General features: G+C 42.2%; 2 protein-coding genes across 2 annotated transcripts; one reads left to right on the top strand and one right to left on the bottom strand.

Moving 5' to 3' along the window:
* Positions 1 to 578: 578 nt before the first annotated feature.
* DERL2 (derlin 2) lies at positions 579 to 14,831 on the bottom strand. Its single transcript, XM_059998522.1, has 7 exons — positions 14,727 to 14,831; positions 13,793 to 13,858; positions 11,368 to 11,441; positions 9,922 to 10,015; positions 8,793 to 8,988; positions 8,436 to 8,526; positions 579 to 3,840 (listed from the first exon to the last, which is right to left on the bottom strand). The coding sequence occupies exons 1-7, from the start codon at positions 14,817 to 14,819 to the stop codon at positions 3,735 to 3,737; spliced, it is 720 nt and encodes a 239-aa protein (XP_059854505.1). The 5' UTR covers positions 14,820 to 14,831; the 3' UTR covers positions 579 to 3,734.
* A 312-nt stretch (positions 14,832 to 15,143) lies between these two features.
* MIS12 (MIS12 kinetochore complex component) lies at positions 15,144 to 21,033 on the top strand. The gene is made up of 2 exons (XM_059998160.1): positions 15,144 to 15,310; positions 18,992 to 21,033. Exon 2 carries the CDS (start codon positions 19,032 to 19,034, stop codon positions 19,659 to 19,661), a length of 630 nt encoding a protein of 209 aa, XP_059854143.1. The 5' UTR covers positions 15,144 to 15,310; positions 18,992 to 19,031; the 3' UTR covers positions 19,662 to 21,033.
* The last annotated feature ends 994 nt before the right edge of the window (positions 21,034 to 22,027 follow it).

The following is a 22,027-nucleotide window of genomic DNA, read 5'->3' as shown; positions in this document are numbered from 1 at the left end:
TTTAAAACACTGGCTCAAAAAACAAAAACCCCCACAAAAACCATGGTGCAGGCAAAAGTAACCACATGCATAGGTAATTCATTCATAATCTCTAGCCTAATGACCCAACGATTCCGCAGCTTCAAAGCTAAGTGGAACAAACAGTTGAAAAATAAAATCCTGTATTGGCATTAAGCAGTGTTACACATTGCCCCCTCCCCCCAATCCCTCATATTAGTAGTCTGAAATCTGCTGTCCCCTCTTGTGGTTAAGTGGCTTTCATATGCAGATGGTCATAAGCTAACAGCTATTCAAGAAATATCTGGGCTCTTCTACTAAAAGGTGAATTGTCAGACACATCTCATTCTTAACTGCTCTGCAAGGGCCCATGGGTTTAGCTATCTGTTCTTACCATGACCATACCAGCTGGTGGTCATCGTTGTTGGCTGGCTGGTCAGACCACCAAACCCCTGCCGTTGATCATGTTGTTTTGCTCCATCCCACTTTGAGACAGTCATAAGCTTCAGCAACTAGGTACAAGCTTGCATGCACATACATTAATCCCTCTATAATTAAAAATACCAGATAATAGTTTGCTGATCAATAAACAAAGTATTTATTCAGCACCCATGTGCCAAGCACTATGCTAGGCACTGTGGTGGATACAAAAATTTAAGACATGGTTCCTGCTCTTAAGGAGCTTTTACATTCTCATGAAGGAGACAAGACTCATTTACATGTACCAGCTAAGAACAATACAGTAATTTGATGTAAGAGTATGTTGTACAGACTCAAAGTGTCATAGGGATTCAAAGAACACAGGCAATGAAATAGGCCCTAGAGTCAAGGTATCTTGAGGAGCCAGGAATGGGGCAAGGCCTTGAAGAACTGAAGAGAATTAAGTTGAGGTCCCTGTTAGGTAGAAGTGGGAGTAACGTTCAGAGGAAGACAGAACGTATGCATTTGATATGGGGGCTTACTAAGAAGTTACTGTGCATTTCTGAGCAGAGAAGTGACTTGATTATACAAAGTTCAACAAATTTAATGCAAACGTGTAAAATATATAAGTAGCTTAGGGGACAGCCTACAGAACACTGAAAACAACGGCAGTATCATGACTCGCAACACAGAGTTACCTGTCAAAGGAAAACACAGCCACAATATAAAATGCAGGCTGTGAAGGACAGATGGCAATTCTAGGAAGCCCTTTACCCAACAAGCCAATAGCGCCAATATTTCCTAATTTCATAGGCCCCACAGACAGAGTGAGGGTTTCGTTACCAAGAATCCAGGACTTGGGTGGTCTCTGCTTAGAGACTACACAAGAGGTATGAAAGATGCTAGGACATACAACAGTGACACAGAGAAAGAACAAGTGGAAGAGAGAAACAAAGAGAAATCCATAGTGGAAAAAAACAGCAAAATGTATCAAGTGTTATCTCCTATGGAGATGCAATTTGCATGTCCTTTTTTTTTTTTTAATGAACATATACTGTATTTCTACAACAAAAAAGCTATGCCTTAGGTGTGCTTTTCAGCATTACTGGTGGAATTCAGGAATCTTTTAAATTCTATGTATGTCAGGAAATTGGTCACAAGATTCCATGTATCAAATCTCGCTTTTCAGTTGACTTGCATTAAGAAAAAGAAGTGTGTTCTGGAAGAACCAAGATTGAGAGGTAAACTGGGGAAGAAGTGAGGACTTTTCCTTACGTCCAGGTGAGCCAAAGTATCCGGATGTACAACACCGGGCCAGGGATGGTGGTAGTGGGACTGGCCACTCAAATTAAGAGGTCAGTGCTTGGAATGCCAACTGCATAGGACACAATGTAGTAGCACAGCATGGCATCCTGCCACTAGGAATTTTCATCTCATAAAATCGGAGAGACCAAAATCCCATAACTGACTGCGTTTAGGCCATAAACTCAAAATGTTTCCTGTTTTACCCAGTCATCAGTATGTTTACACATTCCCTACTTAAATGAACACTCAGTGAACAGATTTTAGAATTAAAATTTCACCACAGATATTAGTTAACCTTAGTTAACCACAGATAACTAAGGGAGAACAAATTTAACTAGAGAAACCTATTTCTAGCCCCAAAACAATGAAAAACAAAACAAAACCAACCTTCTAATTAAAAGCTTTCTTGAACAAAGACAAGACAAAATTTAAGAATCCCATAAGGACTACACATTCTAAGATTGGCATTTAAAGATTTTTTTTAAAGCCACTCAGGAAAAAAAGCAGTCCCATTAACCCACGTTCCATAAAATTGCAACAATCAAAGTTACTGACTAGCAGCATGTAAAGTACTTATATTAAATTCCATTACTTATGTATATTCCATTTAAAGATATTAAAATACTTTTCACTTCGCAAATGATCTGCAAATTCCCATTTAAGACGTTTATCATGTTTAATCTAAACCTCATATTCATCCTTCTGAGGGACATCTCACACTCTAGAAAGCAACCACTTAGCCAAGCTGGAAATATCTGGGAAATGTTCCCTGGCCTACATGCCATTTATTAGAATGATTTGAATTAATCTCTTTCCTGGGGGTATTCATTCTATTTCTCCCGGTTCTCTGAATTACTTAGGCAGTGTGATAGTCAACCTGCTGAGCCCCCAGGAAGTGAACATCTTGGCTAAGTACTTATTGAACCACTGGCTTTAAGTGCCAACTTCTGTGGACCTGTCTGGTTTCTACCTGGTTGGGAAGGTAAACCAGGTACTTGTCTCTGAAAGCTTCTTGGCTTTTCATGAAGCAAATGATAAATGTTCACCAGCCAAAGACCCAGGAGAAATGTATCCCTGCCTAACTGGTACCCGCTCATCTCAAGTTAGAGTCAACATTCTAACCTGTCTCCCAGGTGTAAAGAAGATCTTTCTGTTGTTTTCTAAAAATGTGGCCACGACCTGCCTTTCCCTGGATATTTCCGAGCAGAGAAATGCAGAGTAAATAAACGAGACGGTACGTTAGCTTCGCGCCTACCTGACTCTCTACAACAGAGCTCCTGCTGCTACTTGATCCACCCTACCCTTTTTCTCCACCACGCTGTCTGACAACTTGAAGTTTTGTAAAACCCAAACGGAGAACAAACTATCTGGACAACAGAAACAAATCTTCCCACTGGAGCTGGCATTCTGGGTTAGTAAGTTGTGTACACAGCCACGGTGTCTCAGCCATGTATTTCCAATCTTGAAATGAAATCCAGTCGAAAGCCGTGAAGACACAGGACGAGCGGGCACGTAAACTGCTCTGAGTGCAGACCTATGCAGGAGAGCTAGAAGACATGGTGATAATTTAAAAGATCACACACAGAAGCTTTAATTCAGTGAGAGAGAGAGAGCGAGATGGAATTCAGTTTTATTTTGTCCTCTCTGAAACTTCCATTTACACCATGGCCTCGTCTATCAAAGAGGAGGAGGAAGAGGAAGAACTCTGCCCGTCACCACAGAACTCAAGTACTCAGGTACTTGCTCCTTAGAGGCAGCAGGGTATTTGTTTCTCCAGTTGTTTGGCTCCAAGAGATTACACTTTCAGTACCAGTGTAGTGAGGAACCACTGGCAAACTGCTGGAAATGTCTTCTGGATTAATCAGTGTGTCATTTCATAAAGTGCTTCTGGAGTCAAAATCTTGTCAAGCTGTCAAAAGTGTCCATACTTTTGCAACACAAAGGATAAAAGAATCCCAATGGGTATGTCACTGAGTCCTTCCCAGCTGGGTCTCATTATTGGCACTGCCACTTTAGCCACCGAGGCGCTGGCCCTCACCCCAGGCAAAGCCTCCTGGCCGCTCTTCAGGTAGTGGATTGTAATTTGGATCTTCATCTGGTGTATCAAAAATAGCCTTCCTAAAAGACAGCCAACGGATATAATTTAGTCCCAGAGTCATCTTAGGACCTCGATACTACTCCAAGATCAAAAAGATCCCATGGGGTTTCCACCAATGGACAAGCAGTACGTCTGCCTACCAGTGAAACAGTTACCATATTTTGAAGGGATTCATAATTATTTCGCATTTACATTAACTTTTACCTCCTTTACTAATTTTTACTACAAAAGCAGTACATGTAATTGTAGCGAAAACAGGAAATATATACGAGCAAAACATCCTAAATCACCAGAGGTATTGACACTTTCAATATTCCTCCAGAACTTTTATATATGTAATTTTACAAAAGTTAGACATTACTTCTGTTTTGTAACCTTTCCCTAAATCTATCATGAATGTCTCCCCACAACCAAGGTATCACCCAATATCCACTGATAGATGAATAGGCAAACAAAATGGTATATACATACAATGGAATATCATTCAGTCTTAAAAAGAAAGGAAATTCTGACACAGGCTACAACATGCATGAACCTCGAAGACGCTGTGCTAAGTGAAATCAGCCAGTCAGAAAAGGACAAGTACTGTACGTTTCCAATTATATGAGATACCTAGAGTGGTCAAATTCATGGAGATAGAAAGCAGAATGGTGGTTGTCAAGGACTCGGGGGAAAGAAGGAGTGGGGAGTTAATGTTTAATGGACACAGAGTTTCACTTTTGTAATATGAAGAGTTCTATAGATGGAAGGTGTTGATAGAAGCACAACGTGAATGTACTTAATGCGACTGAACAGTACACTCAAAATGTATAAGATGACAAATTTTATGTATACTTTATTGTAATTAAACTTTAAAAAAAACCTAACAAGTTATTCCAAGAAAAATCACACGGAGCATAAGAAGGGATAGCAAATGTCCAAAAGACTTTTAAAATACTACTATATGGTCATTCAAAATTTCCTTAAAGAATTAACCATTAAAGAAGCATCCTCTATTTGCATTCATGTTTTTAATTGTACTTGCCCACAGCTGATGAAATTAGATTATCTGAAAACTCCTGTTTTATACTGGGGTCAGAAAAAGCGTCTATATTTCAATATGAGCTCCTTTAATTCTTACAAATTAACAATAAACAGGCACTAAAAGAAAAATAAAGAGCTGAACAAGCAATTCAAAAAGGAAATCCAAATGGTTAAAAAACATGAAAATGTTTGCTCTCACAAGAATTAAAGGAAAGCATGTTAAAAACTGAGCCCCCCACCATCTACTTCCCAAACATTAGGTAGGGCAGAACAAAGCAGGTGTCCATGCGGGGAGGATGGGGGTGGGGAGGGGTGGAGCCATGGTGGCCCAGAGCAGGATGGGGGTTAGGGGAGCAGCCTTGCATAGGGAGTCAAGAGCCCAACTGGGGCATGCACACATGGAGCTGGCCTGCTGCAGGGTGTCAAGAGCCTGAGTAGGGTAAGGAGGGCACCCCCATAAGAGGGCAGCCTGACATAGGGAGTCTGAGGCAGAGCAGGGTGAGCAAGGCATCCATATGGAACAGGGGGACACAGTGACGAGAGACTGGCTACATATGGGGGTATTAATTAAATAAGTAAAAACATTAATGATAACAGGAATTGGGTTTCTCACTGTCAGTGAGAATGGGGAAATATGGAAAGGGGTGGATTGTCATAAAATAGAATACTACTCAGCAAAAAAGGGAACAAATTACTGTTACAAGAAAAACAATGTGAGTTTCAAAAACATTATGTTGAATGAAAGAGCCCTTATACAAAGGAGTACATACATACTATATGATTCCACTCATGAAGCTGTAGAACATGCAAAACTAATCTGTGGAGCGACAAAAGCAGCATAGTGATTGTTTCTTGGGGGAAGGGGGCAGGGTTGACAGGAAAGGGGCTTGAGAGAACTTTCTGGGTAATGGTAATTTTCTCTTGATAGGAATTTGGGTTACATAGGTATGTGCGTTTATGAAAACCCGTTAGTCGAAACCCTTGCGATGTGTGTATTTTGTTGTATATAAACAAAGAACTCTAGTTAGGGACTTCCCTGGTGGCACAGTGGTTAAGCAAGCAGCCCGGGTTTGATCCTTGGTCAGGGAACTAGATCCCACATGCATGCTGCAACTAAGAGTTCGCATGCCACAACTAAGGAGCCCGCCTGCTGCAACTAAGACCTGGTGCAACCAAATAAATAAATAAATTAAAAAAAATAATTCTAGTTAGTGATAGAGATTCTAAAATATTTAGAGAATTAAGTATACTGGAATGGAAAGATGGATGGAGAGGTAGATAGATGTACAAAAAGCAAGAATAGTAAACTGTTAATTGTAGAATCTATGTGGTAGGTAAATGTGACTGTATAATTTTTTCCACTTTTCTGTAAGTTTGGAAATTTTCATAATAAAATATTGGAGGAAAAATATAGAAAGGAAAAAAAAATGAATGAATCACGTGGAGTTGTACCAGAACTGCGAGTATCCGCATAAACCCATGTTTAAAAAACACACAGATCTGAAAACATACATGTATATACACTCATATGCATATGTATATAATTCCCTTGCTCTGTTCACTGAGAGGACTTGGGAGTAGTAACACTCCAAAAGCAATAAGCACATCTGCCGCCCAGACCTCGGTCTCTAAATACCATTCTCTACTAAAAAGGAACTAGGCCTCCTTAAAGAAATAGCCGATTCTACAACTGGGTCAAGAAGAGCACAAGATGAGCCTGGGATATCTTGCTAGGCCAGAAAGTAATAAATTGGTTTAAAAAAAAAAAAAAAAGATGGGAGCACATTGAATAGTACTTCAAAGCCAGTTTAAGGAGGCTCCCCTTGGCCAAATCTGGGACAATATAAGCATCCAACAATAAGGGATTATAATTCATGAATAAAACATGAAACCATGGATTCTTGCAGATATAAATGAATTGAAATTCGATATGAAAAAGGATGTTTATGTAGTCTCAAAGTACCTCCCCACAAAACACTTAATTACAAAGGGGAAAAAAAGTAACTTTGGCAATGGAAAAGCCCTGCAGATACCTTAATCAAGTAATCAAAGTGATTACTACCACTTTGGCAAATTCAACCAATTGAAATCCTGTGCCAATAGGCTGCAATCAGAAGAACGCAGTATCACTTCTCTGATATTCCTGCCACAGATGCAAAACCTGAACCTAAATGTGAGGGAACATCAGACAAACCCAAATTGAGAGACATTCTACAAAATGGGGTTATAATCTTCAAAAACATCAATGCCACGAAAGACAAGGTAAAGCTGAGGAGCTGCTCCACACTGAAAGGGACTAAAGAGACATGGTAACGAAGCGAAACACCTGAATCTGAACTGCATTCTTCTGCTATATTCTGAGGACAACTGCCAAAAGTGGAATTGGGTCTGAGAATTAATGTTTATTTCCAGATTTTGACTATGTAAAAGACTGTCCTTGTTTACAGAAAGTGCACATTAAAGGGGGTCATGGGGCTCTCCCACATTTGATGAAGATGTGGGGAAATGGACACATACGTTGCTGGTGGAAATGTAAACCTGAATATCCATTCTGCATGGCGGTTTGGCAAGAAACTGAACAGCTATTCTACTTGTAGGAATTTATCCTTTGAAAATAATCATGGATGTGCGCAAAGGATGTGCTGCTACACATGCTATATGGATGTGTAGCTACAGGAATGTTCACCACTCCAATCATGGAAGGAAGAGCAAGAAGGATGTCAGTGTCCATTGCTAAGAGACTCGTAAATCGTGCTCCATTCATATCGGGGGTATCATGCAGCTGTTACAATTCTGTCGGACATTTATGATGGAAAAATGATTATGATATATTACATTAGAAAGAAGCTTATGAAACAGCATTGTTTAAAGAGTACACAGACAGTAAAAGGCTCATGAATACACATTAAAAAGTTAACAGTGGTAGCCACTGTTATATCTAAATGGTGGGATTATGGAAGACTTTACTTTCTTGATTTTGCTTATTCTACAGTCAACATTTAATAATAAAAACTCACATTTTATTCCTCAAGTGAACCCTTTTTAATGCAGTACGTCCCAAGGACACAAAATTCTGGCATAGAAGGAGGTCCTATAAATCAAAGCTCTACCCTCAGGAAACTGACATGTGAAAAAGCAGAAGGGACTTGCTTAAAATCACATGGCTGGTTGGCAGAAGAAACAGCCTGTATCTGGTTTCCAGCCCAAAGCTATTTCCACTCTACTTCACTGCTTATCTCTATCACCTGTTTGGAAGACCAGACATTCCACCTTTAGAAACCTCCCTCTAGTCAGTTTTGCCCATTTCGCTACTTCACCTCTCTAAACTCAGACAGCATCCTTCATGAAACCAACAGGCTCCTCCCTGGGACAGGAGGTGCTGGTGGTCAGCTGGGACAGCAATTACCACATCACCCTCAGGACACCTTGAGCCTCCTGCCACAACTCTGGCATGGTCTGTTCCTACCCAATCCAATTGCTCCTCAACGGCAGCCCGATTGCTCAATCTCCAAATATTTACTGGCCTGAACGATGTGTGCTGGGAGCCCCGGTTTACCTGCAAGGAACATGTAACCTGGTGTTAAATACTCACAGAATAGATGGTGTTTTCAAAATTCTTATTCCACCAGGTTGATTGGGAAATACATCTTCCAAGAAAAAATATATGTGTCCAACTGCAATACCTAGAGTCAACCAGAAATAAAGGATGAGGGAGAGGATTAGAAATTTGATGGCAGGAGGCTCTACCAACAAAAATTTCTTCTCTTCAGGAAGAAATGTCAATATACTTATTAACATCTTGAAAACTAATATTGTAGTCTTTGAGCATATAACTATCAGATAATCCTGTAAGAGCTGTATATGAAGGCCAGGCAGGATTAACATGAAAAATAGTGACAAAATAAGTTTGCAAGTAAAATAATAGAAAAAGTAGTGCTAAGAATCTTACCCAAGAGGTCCACAATGATTGAGTTCCCCAACAACAAGGAAAAGCCCATGAGCACCCAGGGTAGAAAGGGGGCCTGGAAATTGAGAAGGCCGAAGAAGTTCATGCGGACATACGGGTTCCTTCGGCTCCACACGTAGACAAGCATTATTGTAAAGGCCTGGCCCAAGAAAACTAAGCTCACAAACAAACCGAAAAGCTAGCGGTTGGCATTAAGGAAAACAGCAACATTAAGTATAATAGGGAAGACTGGGCAAGGGAACTAAGGATTGTGTTCTAACATACATTTGAATTAGGAAAGGCGAGCAGTAGTTACATCTTTAGGAAAAAAAAAAAAGCCTGAAAATAATTACCCAGAGCCATCAGGCAAAAACCTGCTTAGGCGACATCATCTGAAGTGTTGCTAATTCAAATTAATATTCTGCTTTCATGAAGTTCTTGCCTCTTTGGAGTATGTGTTAATTCCTTGGTCAGTGATCACCATGAGGACCTTTACAAACGTGAATCAAGCCAGCTGGAGCAAAACCATCTTGTCAGACAGGGCTACATTCAAGTCTGGTACTCAGTTGACAATTCTTTTTTCAAAAAAGTAATTTATTTAACTAATAAGAAACTACTGTATAGCACAGGGAACTCTACTCAATGCTCTGTGGTGACCTAAAAAATGGGAAGGAAATCCAAAAAAGAGGGGCTATATGCATACGTATAGCTGATTCACTTTGCTGTAGAGCAGAAACTAACACAACATTGTAAAGCAACTATACTCCAATAAAAATTTTAAAAAAAGTTTTGATGTTGACCAAATAAACGTCTTACCAACTTAGCTTAAAAGTAAAGTACACCCACCAACAAGAATACATCTAAGATACTTAATAGTAACCCACCTGGGTTAACAGTTCCTCTGACTTGCTCACAGTAGAAAAGCATCCTGTCCAACCTCTAGGCTTAGAAAAGCTGCCACATAAAGTACGCTGTAAAATAAATAGGAGCCTGAAGCTAATATGTGGGGGGTCTACTTTTATCTGTTCATTCCGAGTATCTAGTGAATTTTGGGAGACAGATGAAAAGCTTTAGGAAGAGAGAGGGAGTTCTTTAGTATTTTCCTGTATTTGTTCTATTTGTCGAAGGATACAGTCATTAAGAATCCACCAAAAAGGAACATAAATACAAAGTCTGCTGTCCGACCTCGGAAAGAGCCTTCTTCTAGCATTCGACAGTAACGATATCTTAAGTTCCAAGTTAAGAAAATGTTAAGCACACAAATATGAAGAAAGTAAATTTCTTTTTTTTAAAATTTTTTTTTGCGGTACACGGGCCTCTCACTGTTGTGGCCTCTCCCATTGCGGAGCACAGGCTCCGGACGCGCAGGCTCAGCGGCCATGGCTCACGGGCCCAGCCGCTCCGCGGCATGTGGGATCCTCCCGGACCGGGGCACGAACCCGTGTCCCCTGCATCGGCAGGTGGACTCTCAACCACTGTGCCACCAGGGAAGCCCAAGAAAGTAAAATTTAATGTACCACTTAAGTACACTTGGACTCCACTTTATGTGTAAGAAGTCAGCCTTTGTTCCTGTAAGAATATTTATGAGTGGTAGTATGGTTGCGTCTCTTTTACCAGGCATTTTAGGCAAGGTGAAGAGAAGACCGGCTCCATGTTTTACAAAAACTGTTCCTGACTGGGGAACTAAGCCAGACGCCACATAAACATGCTTCCCGTCACCGACTACACCTTTTCAAATTTGTCCTGTCTTTCCCGTGTTCAGCCACAGCATAATCTACACCATCCTTGCTTTTTCACAACCTAATTTGGAGGAAATCCCCATCAAGAAGCTTCATGTAAAAATCTGCTTTTTCAGGCCAGGGAGTTAAGCATTGCTATACCTCAGTCAATAAGGAGGCATTACAATGAAAAAATTTAATTATTAGAAACTTACCAGAATGATACACCATACAGAAGACACAGGAATCCATCCTAGGGCAGGAATCCTGTCACCCCTAAAAGGCCCTTTGTCTACTGCAGATGAGCTGAGCTGTAACTCCCCTCTTAATCCAGAGGGTCGGGGTGCAGGAGAAATGCCCTGCTCAATGGCCCCAATTACCATCTGATCAGAGCACAACTCTTCCTCTCTTTCAACAAACTGGAACATGGCGAGCCCAGGAGACACGGCACTGTCTTTCCAACCAGTGGAACTAGCAACCAAGATCCAAGGAGATCTCAAGTTCTCCATCCCCCATGAACCCACTCCCAGGTTGTGTTTTATCACTTGGGGCCCGCCAGTGTTATTTTGTAAGTACGCCTCAATTAAATCACTTCTGCTCTCCTTTGATCAGATCTGTAAGTGGCTTATGGGCAGAAATGTAAACATTTTACGGTTAAATACCTCCCATTTGAATAAAATGACCTATAAACACCCTCAAAACATTACTAACTGACCAACTATTCTGTGTATCACTGAACCAGTAGCCAGAAGTTACAGCTAAGATGGTAACAAAAATAACAGGATTAATAGTTTCAAACAATATTGTATTTCCTAAGTAAACCTAAAGTTTTTATGCTAACCCCACTTCGTAAAGGATACAGAAAAATCATGTTAAATAAAAAATTGAATCCAACTGGCCCAAAAAATAAGAAATTGGTGATTAGCCTCCATATCTGTTAAAAGAAAAAAATCAAGAGAAAGACAGATTAAGTAAAATATACCAGAAAACATTTTTATATTAAGACGAAGGAGATATCCTATGACTACAAGGGTTGGAAGGCCATGAATAGGTGATACTATGTCTGAACTCAAAAGTGAGGCACACAATCTGACACTGAATTTTTGTGCTGCTTCAGTGAAAGATGTCACTTGCCCCAGGAAATTTCTAAGGATAGTAGGACAGAAAACTTGAAATTGTGATTCTTTTTTTTTTTTTAAACCCATACTATATTGTCAGGCAAATTATGGGAAAAGTTTGATGGAAAGACTAGGTTAATTTGCAGAATAGTGCTTTCATATATGTAGTATCACAATCTAATGAATAGTCTCAAGATATGAAAGGAAAATTGCTGGATCTAATATCAATTGCTAAGAAATGTTTCTATATCAGTTGTCAGAAACATCCAGAGTGAAGAGTAATTCTAAAGCAAATACTCAAGTTCTAGTCTGAACAAAGAGCCAACTCCCTGTAAGTAAAGACCTAATACTTTAACAATTAGAGTCTAATTGGTAGATACACAGACGCTCATTTTCAAACCCTGATATACTCTTACCCACCCAAACCATCCACACCTACAATAAAAACAACTACTCACAATGACAGAACACTTAACATTTAAAGTGTTTTAAAATATTCTGTTCTCTCATATGATCTTAATTATCCTGTGAGATGAGCAGGTTAGCACTACCATCCCCATTTCACATATGAGGAAAGTAAGAGACCTGGATGATTTTAAAATGGCCTGCCCAAGGACACACAGCTTGTATAGGGAGACTGAACTCAAACGGAGAAATCCTAATTCCAACTGCAGATACTGGTGTCAAGAGTTTAACCTCAGGGGCTTCCTTGGTGGTCCAGTGGTTAAGACTCCATGCTTCTACTGTAGACGATGCGGGTTTGATTCCCTAGTTGGGGAACTAAGATCCCGCATGCCACATGGCTGGCCAAAACCTCCCCCCACCAAAAAACAAAAAAACAAGTTTAACCCCAGGCAAAATCAAATCTCGTTTGTTTGGATGGAGCTATAGCTCCCAGCAAAGGCCATGTGAGTAGAGGAGGAAGAATGCAGTTATAAGGGCCCACAGGTCTGCTTTATGCATCATTTAATTCTTAAGAATTGGTAACTTTTTTTTTTTTTTTTTTTGCGGTACACGGGCCTCTCACTGTTGTGGCCTCTCCCGTTGCGGAGCACAGGCTCCGGACGCGCAGGTTCAGCGGCCATGGCTCTCAGGCCCAGCCGCTCCGCGGCATGTGGGATCTTCCTGGACCGGGGCACGAACCCGTGTCCCCTGCATCGGCAGGCGGACTCTCAACCACTGTGCCACCAGGGAAGCCCCAAGAACTTGTAACTATTAAAGTTGAAACAATTCAGGATTGTTTACTACATACTAACTGCATCCAGGATTTTAGAGTCCTCAACCTAGTGAGGAGACAAGCATATAAATAAGTGCAAGTATGAGATGAGAGATATAAAAAAAGTATTTACAGATACCCTAAGGACACAAGGGAGGATGAATCTGAGAAGGCTACACAAAAGCTGCATCTTGAAAGACAAGCTGGAGTTCAGTGGGTATACAGTGAATGAAACACATTTGGGACAGAGGCAACAGCAGGTGTAGAGACAGAATTACTGGTTTTGGGGTCTCTCTCTTACTCCAACTATAGCCTATATGATCATTCTAGAACAGGAAAACACATCTCTCTTTTAGCACTCAAATTACTGGAAAGGACCATCTCTCACTGTAATCTAATACACTGCCATGTTGTCTTCGAAGTCAGTCTTCTGGAGTTCTGTTAGGATGATGTGATCCCTGGAAGATGGATCAGAACACTAACTGAACTGAGTTTCTGAACAGGACCATAGCAGTAACACCAAGGTGGCAGGTGTGGTACATGGTGGTGAGTGCACAAAATAAGGGCATCCTGTGAGACTCTCCCTGGACAGCCAGCTGATCAGTCTCCTCTCAATCTGTAACATTAACTTTGAACCAGTGATTCCTAAATACAGGAACTGGACACATCAAATCAAAACCATGCAGGGAACTTTAAAAATAAAATACAGATTCTTAATTCCTACACTTGGCGATTCTGATTTGGTACATGATGAGGAGCTTGAGAGTCTCTTAAAAGTTCCAGGCTGCAAGAATCACTGCTTTGTACCCCGCCCCCCACCTCCATAAGCCTTATAATCAAGTATTCCCACTGAATTCTTTGAGACAGTATATGACAGGATTAGCTACTAAAATGTAAGAAAAACAAGTTTAAAAACTGAGGCATTAATGGCGGTTGTGATGGATCACTTACTTGAAAGTGTTTAAAGATTAATTCGGGATTGAAGTACAACTGAAAAGGTGTGATCAATTCCAACTGCTGAAATAGAAAAAGAATTTCTTCAAGCAAGTCAATCAAGAAACAAAATATCATCATTTACAACAAAAGATTAATAGGGCCAGCAATTTCCCACTCTCAGTCACTTAGACTGAATCATTTAAGGCTTTCTTCTTAGGCTGGAGGAAAAGGATGGTAAAGAACTGTGTAGAATTGATACAATTCTTTGTATTCCCCAATACCTAACACGAAGTAAAAATCTGTTTGATGTTTCAATAGTTAAGGGTAATGTGAAGGTATGGAAGGCAGGTGGTGATATCTTCGATACAGGGCAAGTAAGAGCAGCTGCTGCGAATCTGTCCAACACATGGGCACCACCTGAAACAACTGTGTGAAGCAACAGAATTCACTCAAAAGAACCAAGACTCAATACCCTGCCACCGTGAGGGCTGGGTGCTTCCAGCCAACCTCTATTACAGACTCTCTGTATTTCAAGACTTTTCCGCTCGACAACTTCCAGCTTTCTATCCTCAATATCTACGTTTCTCCAGTAAGCGGACCCTCCTTCCACTAGTCACCACATTATCATCTGGCCACCGCAGGAGTTCTCAGACACGTTTCCTGGGTGGGCGGCTCCCACCCAAGCCCTGACTTGGTACAGATCCTGCCTTTATTTCTCAAAAACTGACCCTCAGTCCTGATCCCCCAGCCCTCTTGGAGCAGCACTCCCTTCTAGGGTCACCGGGTAAGCACTCACGGGGCCACTCCGAACCCCAAAGTGAACCCTGTACGCCTCCACCCACCCTTGAGACCAACCCCTCTGAGCTTCCCGGAGGCCCAAACCCCAGTTTCCCGAGGACCCGGTTATATCCAGCACGGATAATGAGAAGCTGGCGCTGCAGCTGCTCACCACAGCGGCGGTGGTGAGGACGCAGGCGGTGGTGTAGGCGCGGCTGACCGGTGGGATCTGCAGGTACTCCAACCGGAGGCTCTGGTACGCCATTTTCCCCGCCGCCGCCGGCCCCCCCCACTTCCCCTTCCGCCAGTCTGTCCCAGAGGCGGGGCGGGATCAGGGCGGGGCCCGCCCCTTTACGCTGCTGCCCAATCAGCGCTGCTCACTTGGTCAGCCACCAATCGCTAGAGCCCGAATGAAAGCACACCCGCCAATCACGAGTTGTGTCTCCGCGGCGGCCCAGCCTCGCTTCTCCACCCACCTACGTCGCGGGAAAGAGGGTGAGTACCGCTTCCTTCCGCCAATCCCCGCAAGCCACAGCTAGCTTTCCCGCTCGCCCCCTTTCCGTCAGCAATATAGGTTGCCCCTGGACAGCCAGCCAATCAGGAGCGCGGTAGCATCTTGCCCTCGTTCTAAGGCAGCTAGCGGTCGGAAATTGAGGGAGTTAGCGGTGCGGCCTATCTCTGGCAGCCGGCGGTGGTTTAAAGAAGGTGGCGGGAAGCCAGTGTTTGGTCGAATTCGTCACTCTCATGGTCGCTTGGGTAAGTGCCACGGGGCTGTATTTTCTCTGAAGAGGAGCGAGAAGGGGTGGCACTGGCTGAGGCCTCATCGCCGGGCGCTGGAGCGGCCCGATGGAGCAAAGTCTCCGGTGGGCCGCGAACCTCCACTCTTAAGGTTCCGGCATGCAGCGGGGGCGCGGGGCCTGCCGGGAGCCAGTGCTCAGGCCGGAAGTGGTTCCTACTCCGTGGTTTCTGGAGCTCCCGCTGCTCTACTCGCTGAGGTGTCCTGGGCACCTCCCGCGTTTCACCTGTAAATATCTATTGAAACCGTACTCATCCTGCCCTCAGGAAATCTAAGGCTTGCGGAGAAGATAGGCCCGTGATAATAATATCCTAAAGTAGGAGTTGGCCAGTGCCCGAAGAGAGGTCCTGATGGGAATTCAGAGGAGGGGGTGGGTCCGCAGGGAAGTGTATTTAAACTGACCCTTGGAAGATATTTGGCCAGGCATCTTCTCTTGAGGGAAAGACATCACAGGGAAAGGCCATAGCTTGGTTTGGTTGGAACAAAGAGTAGTCAGATCATGGCAGGCAAAGTTAAGAATATTATACTTTATTCGGTGGGTTATAAGGAAGCACTAAAGGTTGTTGGAACAGGGAGTGGCCTCGTCTGGTAGTATATAAGGAAGGAATTAAGTAAAAGGCTGGAGAGAGTGGTTTTTAAAAAGGATATGAATGGGTAATTTACAGAAGGAGAAACCTTAAGAGTTAATACGTTTCAGGTGGTGCTCAACTTTACTGGCAGTTGGAGAAGCGCACATTAAAATACTTTTACCTGCACCCCAAACATCACCCTCACAGCCTATTGATAAAACAGTGCTGAGTGTTTTGCCTACCCTGGTAAGCAAAACACCTTGACAGAGCTTTGGCAATGTCTTGTAGGGATGACAGGCAAGATTGGAGTTTTTTGAGAATCGCAAATTTGGTTTAAGGTGGATTTTTCAATTTGGAGGCTTGATTAGGATTGGGTAGAGCTCATGAAAAGCAGTCCAGCATTGGGAGAAACAGCTGAGGCAAGGGTTTCAGAGAATCTTGCTGTACAGATTGTTGCTGCTTAGCATTTCAGAGTTGATCAGTCTTTCCGGGGGCTCATAATGAATAGTCAAGCCGTTTGGACAATGAAAATATTACTCAGGTCTCCTAGAATAGTAGAGTCATGCTAATGTAAACAGTAAGCTGTTTGGGGAGGCAAGGAGACTGTCGATAGTTGCAGTCCTCTGTGTCCAGCCTGTGTGGGGGTTAGATGGTTTTGGTTTTCAAAAAGCAACACTGTAAAACAATTTTACAAGATTGGCAAAAATAAGAATTTTGAGTAATATCAAGTGAAGGCAAAGACATGAGAAAGAAATTCTCATATACTGCAAATGGGAGGGTAAACCAGCCTAGCTGTACTCCCACCCCTAGTGTTCTGGAGAACATTTTAGTGGTATTTAGTGAAATTATGTATGGGTAAACTCTGTGGCCCAGCAACTATGGACAGTGGACACATGAAGTACGGTATACGCATATGGTAAAATTAATGGAATACTTCGGTTAGAACCAATGAAGTGGGGCTTCCCTGGAGGCGCAGTGGTTAAGAATCCACTTGCCAATGCAAGGGACACAGGTTCAATCCCTGGTGCAGGAAGATCCCACATGCCGCAGAGCAGCTAAGCCCGTGCGCCACAACTACTGAGCCTGCGCTCTAGAGCCTGTGAGCCACAACTACTGAAGCCCACGCGCCTAGAGCCCGAGCTCCACAACAAGAGAAGCCATTTCAGTGAGAAACCCGTGCACGTCAACGAAGAGCAGGCCCTGCTTGCTGCAACTAGAGAAAGCCGCGCACGCAGCAATGAAGACCCAGTGCAACCAAAAATAAAAAAAGAACCAATGAAGTAAAATAACAATGAAGTGTAATAACATGAAGTGATTGCAAACATAATGTAAAGCAAACCACACATAAAGAAAACTGTATTTTTCAAGACTATACAGTTGACCCTTGAACAATGTGGGGATTAGGGGTGCCAATCCACCCAGCAGTCAAAAATCCTTGTGTAATTTAGAGTTGGCTCTCCATATATGCAGTTCTACATTCACAGTTTCAAGCAACTGTGGGTTATGTAGTACTTTAGTATTTACTACTGAAAAATATCCACGTATAAGTGGACCTGGGCAGTTCAAACCCATGTTGTTCAAAGGTCAACTGTATGTCTAAAACCTGTTAAAGATGAATTAAAATTAAAGATGAACTGAAAAGGCATACATTAAAACACTGGAGTAGGTTCCTATGGGCGATGAAAGAAAATAAATAAGAGAGGACCTAGCATGGACCAAATATAGAGTGCTATGAAATAGGAAGTATTATCACTTCAATTATGCATATGTGAGGTCCTTAAAAAGGAGGACAGGGTGGTTAGTAAAGGTCAGATGATGAAGGTCCTTGTAAGCCATGAGAAAGAGTTTGAAATTGATCCTGAAGGCATAGGGTAGTGTTGAAATTAAAATCCTGTTAATCCACAGAATCCTCTCCACAAGATATAGAAGAGAAAGCAGTTTTATTACTGAATAAGCATATCTGGATTACAATGCATTATAGGTAATCTGTGAATGAGATGACAAAGACAGAAAGAAATTCTACCCTATTTTATACAGCTAAACCTTTACAACCATTCTATTTTTAGCCATTACATAAGTTCTCAAGATTAACAGCATCTTGTCCCATAGAAAGATTTGACTGCACCACTTGCTGCACATTATTTCATAAGGTTCATCCTAAATTCACCTGGTAATTGAGGTAGCCATTTTTTTTAGCTAATTACTTTGCAGGAATAATGAAACTATCAATACTTTTATTTCTATGACAAGTATATGGTTACAGCTCAGAAAAAGGTCCCTAGGTTAAACACCCAGAGTGACAGGGAGATAGTGCTATTTTCCTAGATGTTTACATTTGAAAGGAATGTCTCCCAGAGCCTTGAGAAAACATCAGGCTTGCTCAGCTTCTAATGGGATATTTTTCAGATGGCAAGGTTGGAAGGACAGGGGAGTTGAGGACCTTGGCAAGGGAGCCGTTGAAGTGATGGATCATGGAGCTTAAAATGGAGAGAGGAAGAAGTGAGGTGGGAGAGACTGAGAGCTAGAAAAAGAAGATCAGAGGGCTGAAAGTCTTGACGATTAAGGTATAATATGAATATGCGAATGAGCGTTGGAAGACCAGCATATGAGGTTGTGGTCAAAAAGTAGGAGCAGCTGGGGAAAGAAGTTACAAATATCAATCGCCATGTGGCTAAAAGAGTGGAGACGAAGATCATGGAAACTCAAGAAACTGAGTCTCTAGGGCATTGGTAAGATCATCCATGTAAACTTGAAAGTTGTCTGGGATGATAGGATTCCGAAGGCTGATCCATAGGCCAGAAGCCTCAGTAACTGAGAGGTGAGGGAAATGGACAATGAGGAGGAAGAGGGAGGTTACAGGCTGATGGAAAGAGCCTCAGCGAGGCGGCGTTTGTATCCTGCTGCGGATGAGTGAGGCTGGAAGTAGCATCAGGTATCAAGGAACATAAACTTCATATTTTTTTGTCTGCTTTGTTTTGTTTTTGTTTGCTTTGCTATCTGTAATGTCATTTGTTACTTTCATCAGATGATTTTTTTGAACAGAAATGAAATTTTTTCTTATTACATTTGCAGATTTTTCACATTCAAAATAAACAAAGCAAAATAAGCCAAGATGTCTGTTGATCCGATGACCTATGAGGCCCAGTTCTTTGGCTTCACACCGCAAACTTGCATGCTTAGGATCTACATTGCATTTCAAGACTACCTATTTGAAGTGATGCAGGCTGTTGAACAGGTTATTCTGAAGAAGCTGGATGGCATCCCAGACTGTGCGATTAGCCCGGTCCAGATTCGTAAGTGCACGGAAAAGTTTCTTTGCTTCATGAAAGGACGTTTTGATAACCTTTTTGGCAAAATGGAGCAGCTGTTTTTACAGTTGATCTTGCGTATTCCCCCAAACGTCTTGCTTCCGGAAGATAAACCTCAGGAGACGCATCCTTATAGTGAGGAAGAATTCCAGCTTCTCCAAAAAGAAATTGAACAGTTACAGGAGAAGTATAAGACTGAATTATGCACTAAGCAGGCCCTTCTTGCAGAATTAGAAGAGCAAAAAATTGTTCAGGCCAAACTCAAACAGACATTGTCTTTGTTTGATGAGCTTGAAAATGTTGGCAGAGACCACGGGACTAGTGATTTTAGGGAGAGCTTGCTGTTCCTGGTTCAGAACTCCAGAAAACTACACAATATTAGAGACAATGTGGAAAAGGAAGGCAAAAGACAAAATATCTTAATGTCTAAATAATAAAAGGAGTTTGTCAGAAGGTGGAATGATAAGGGGTTTATATCAATGACCATTCTGATCCCAGTGAACTGTGTACTTTGGGGGCGTCTTCTTTGTTCACTCTTTCCTGTATTCCACGGCCTCCTCTTTTTTGGTCCACTCTCCTGAAGCATCTATGCACTACCTTGAACTAATCTTTGAAGCATCTGTGCTTAGCAGCCTCTAATGGGTGGCAAGGGATTCTTGGTTCAATAACGACTCATTTGGGGGCATGACTGAAGAAGTAAAGCTTTCCCTGGCCATTTAAAGATATTTGTAAAAGTTGTACCTGGGTCATCAGTCCTCTGTAACCTTGATCCTTTTGCCTTACTCTTTGGATGAGACCAAATGAGAAAAAGGTTAAGTGGACATCTTTTTTTTTTATTATTATTGTTATTTTTTTGTGTGGTACGTGGGCCTCTCACAGCTGTGGCCTCTCCCGTTGCGGAGCACAGGCTCCGGACGCGCAGGCTCAGCGGACATGGCTCGCGGGCCCAGCCGCTCCACGGCATGTGGGATGTTCCCAGACCAGGGCACGAACCTGTGTCCCCTGCATCGGCAGGCAGACTCTCAACCACTGCGCCACCAGGGAAGCCCGGACATCTTCTTTATTAACCAGCCACTGCACTGTGGGACAGCCAACACAGACTGCTTGTTCTTGCCCAGTAACTTTTCTCACACGGGGACTTTAATAACTCGTTGAAGGAAGCAAGTAGCAGAAGAAACAGCTATGACCTTTAGAAAGAAGAAAGAAGTTATTTTGTTTCTAAAATAAATCCTTTCCTTGACCAAGGCCTTGGTGAGGTTAAAGAGTTTACTGTCTTGGAGCCCAGCAGTGGAAGACATTGGACAAAAAGGAAGCAGATTTCACTGACATAGAAAAGGAAGCCTGGAACATATCCAATAGCAAAATTTATATTAACTGACTATTAGGTATTTATACCTTTTTTTTTCATGCTTCAGTTAGTTTTGGAATCTGCCTTGTACCTAATATTTAATTATTTATTCACACTCATAAGCATCAAATATTTAGTACTCTCAGTGATAAATTTTAGCCGTGTCTTGTGCTTAAATTCAATGGAATCTAATATTTCCTTTTGTAACTAATCCATGTAAAATGTTAGATCACCCAAGGAAAGGGGAGAGAGAGCAATAGTTGCTCTTAAGGTATTACTTGCCTTCCATGTCTTCCTAAAGAACAGGATTTGGAGTTTCTCCTTTATACAGAAGTGTAACTTAGGGTGTTAATATTTGCAATTAAATATTCATCAGTTTAGGAAGCCTGTGTTTACCTGGACTATGTTTATTATCAAAGAGTCCTTTTTTCCAATCCTGTACATTAAATATATATGTTTTTAAAGCATTGATTTGTGATTTTCTGCTGCATATAATGTCATGGTATGCGTCCTTCAGTATGACTTTTTACCCAAATGATCATTTATTTTTATTTTTTATTTTTGCATTTGGAGCTTATTTAAAATCTCCTAGTGTAGTGGGTTGAATGGTGATCCCCAAAAGGTATGTCCATGTCCTGATTCCTAGAATCTGTGATTGTGCCTTATTTGGAAAAATGGTTTTGCAGGTAAAATTATGTTAAGGATCTGGAGATAAGTCATCCTGATTTATCTGGCTGGGCCCTGAATCCAATGACAGGTGACTTTATAGAGGGAGATTTGAGACAGACAAGGAGGAGGCCTTGTGACCACAGAGGGAGATTGGAGTGATGCAGCCACAAGTCAAGGAATGCCAAGAGCCACCGTCAGCTGGAAGAGGCAAAGAACAGGTTCTTCCCTAGAGCCTCCAGAGGGAGTGTGGCCCTGCTGACCCCCTTCTCTTAAATTTCTGGCTTCCAAAACTGTGAGAGAATACATTGCGGCTGTTTTAAGTCACTAAGTTTGTTACAGTAGCTGCAGGAAACTAACATACCTAGTGAAATTAGAAATTAAGGTATTCATAAGGATGTAGGCTGCTTATTTATTTTTTGAATTTTATTTAATTTATTTATTTTTGGCTGCATTGGGTCTTCATTGCTGCACGCCGGCTTTCTCTAGTTGCAGCAAGCGGGGGCTACTCTTTGTTGCGGTGCACGGGATTCTCATTGCGGTGGCTTCTCTTGTTGCGGAGCATGGGCTCTAGGCGCGTGGGCTTCAGTAGTTGTGGCATGCGGGCTCAGTAGTTGTGGCGCACGGGCTTCGTTGCTCTGCGGCATGTGGGATCCTCCCGGAGCAGGGCTCGAACTCGTGTCCCCTGCATTGGCAGGCGGATTCTTAACCAGTGAGCCACCAGGGAAGCCCCCTAGGCTGCTTATTAAGGAAACAACAGCTGAGATCTGCTTGGCCTCATTATAT

Source organism: Delphinus delphis, chromosome 19, assembly GCF_949987515.2.
Source record: "Delphinus delphis chromosome 19, mDelDel1.2, whole genome shotgun sequence".
In the NCBI taxonomy this organism is placed as follows: Eukaryota; Metazoa; Chordata; class Mammalia; order Artiodactyla; family Delphinidae; genus Delphinus; species Delphinus delphis.
This window is presented reverse-complemented; position numbering and strand designations above follow the sequence as displayed.

Bases quoted from the DNA above. Each gene is read 5' to 3' on its own strand.
- MIS12 (XM_059998160.1), top strand. From the start codon at position 19,032: ATGTCTGTTGATCCGATGACCTATGAGGCCCAGTTCTTTGGCTTCACA.
- DERL2 (XM_059998522.1), bottom strand. From the start codon at position 14,819: ATGGCGTACCAGAGCCTCCGGTTGGAGTACCTGCAGATCCCACCGGTC. The intron at 13,859-14,726 runs GTGAGCAGCTGC...TTTCTATTTCAG, and splicing joins TCCTCACCACCGCCGCTGTG to CAGTTGGAATTGATCACACC. The intron at 10,016-11,367 runs GTATCCTTTACG...TTGGAACTTAAG, and splicing joins TTATTTAACATGATTTTTCT to ATATCGTTACTGTCGAATGC.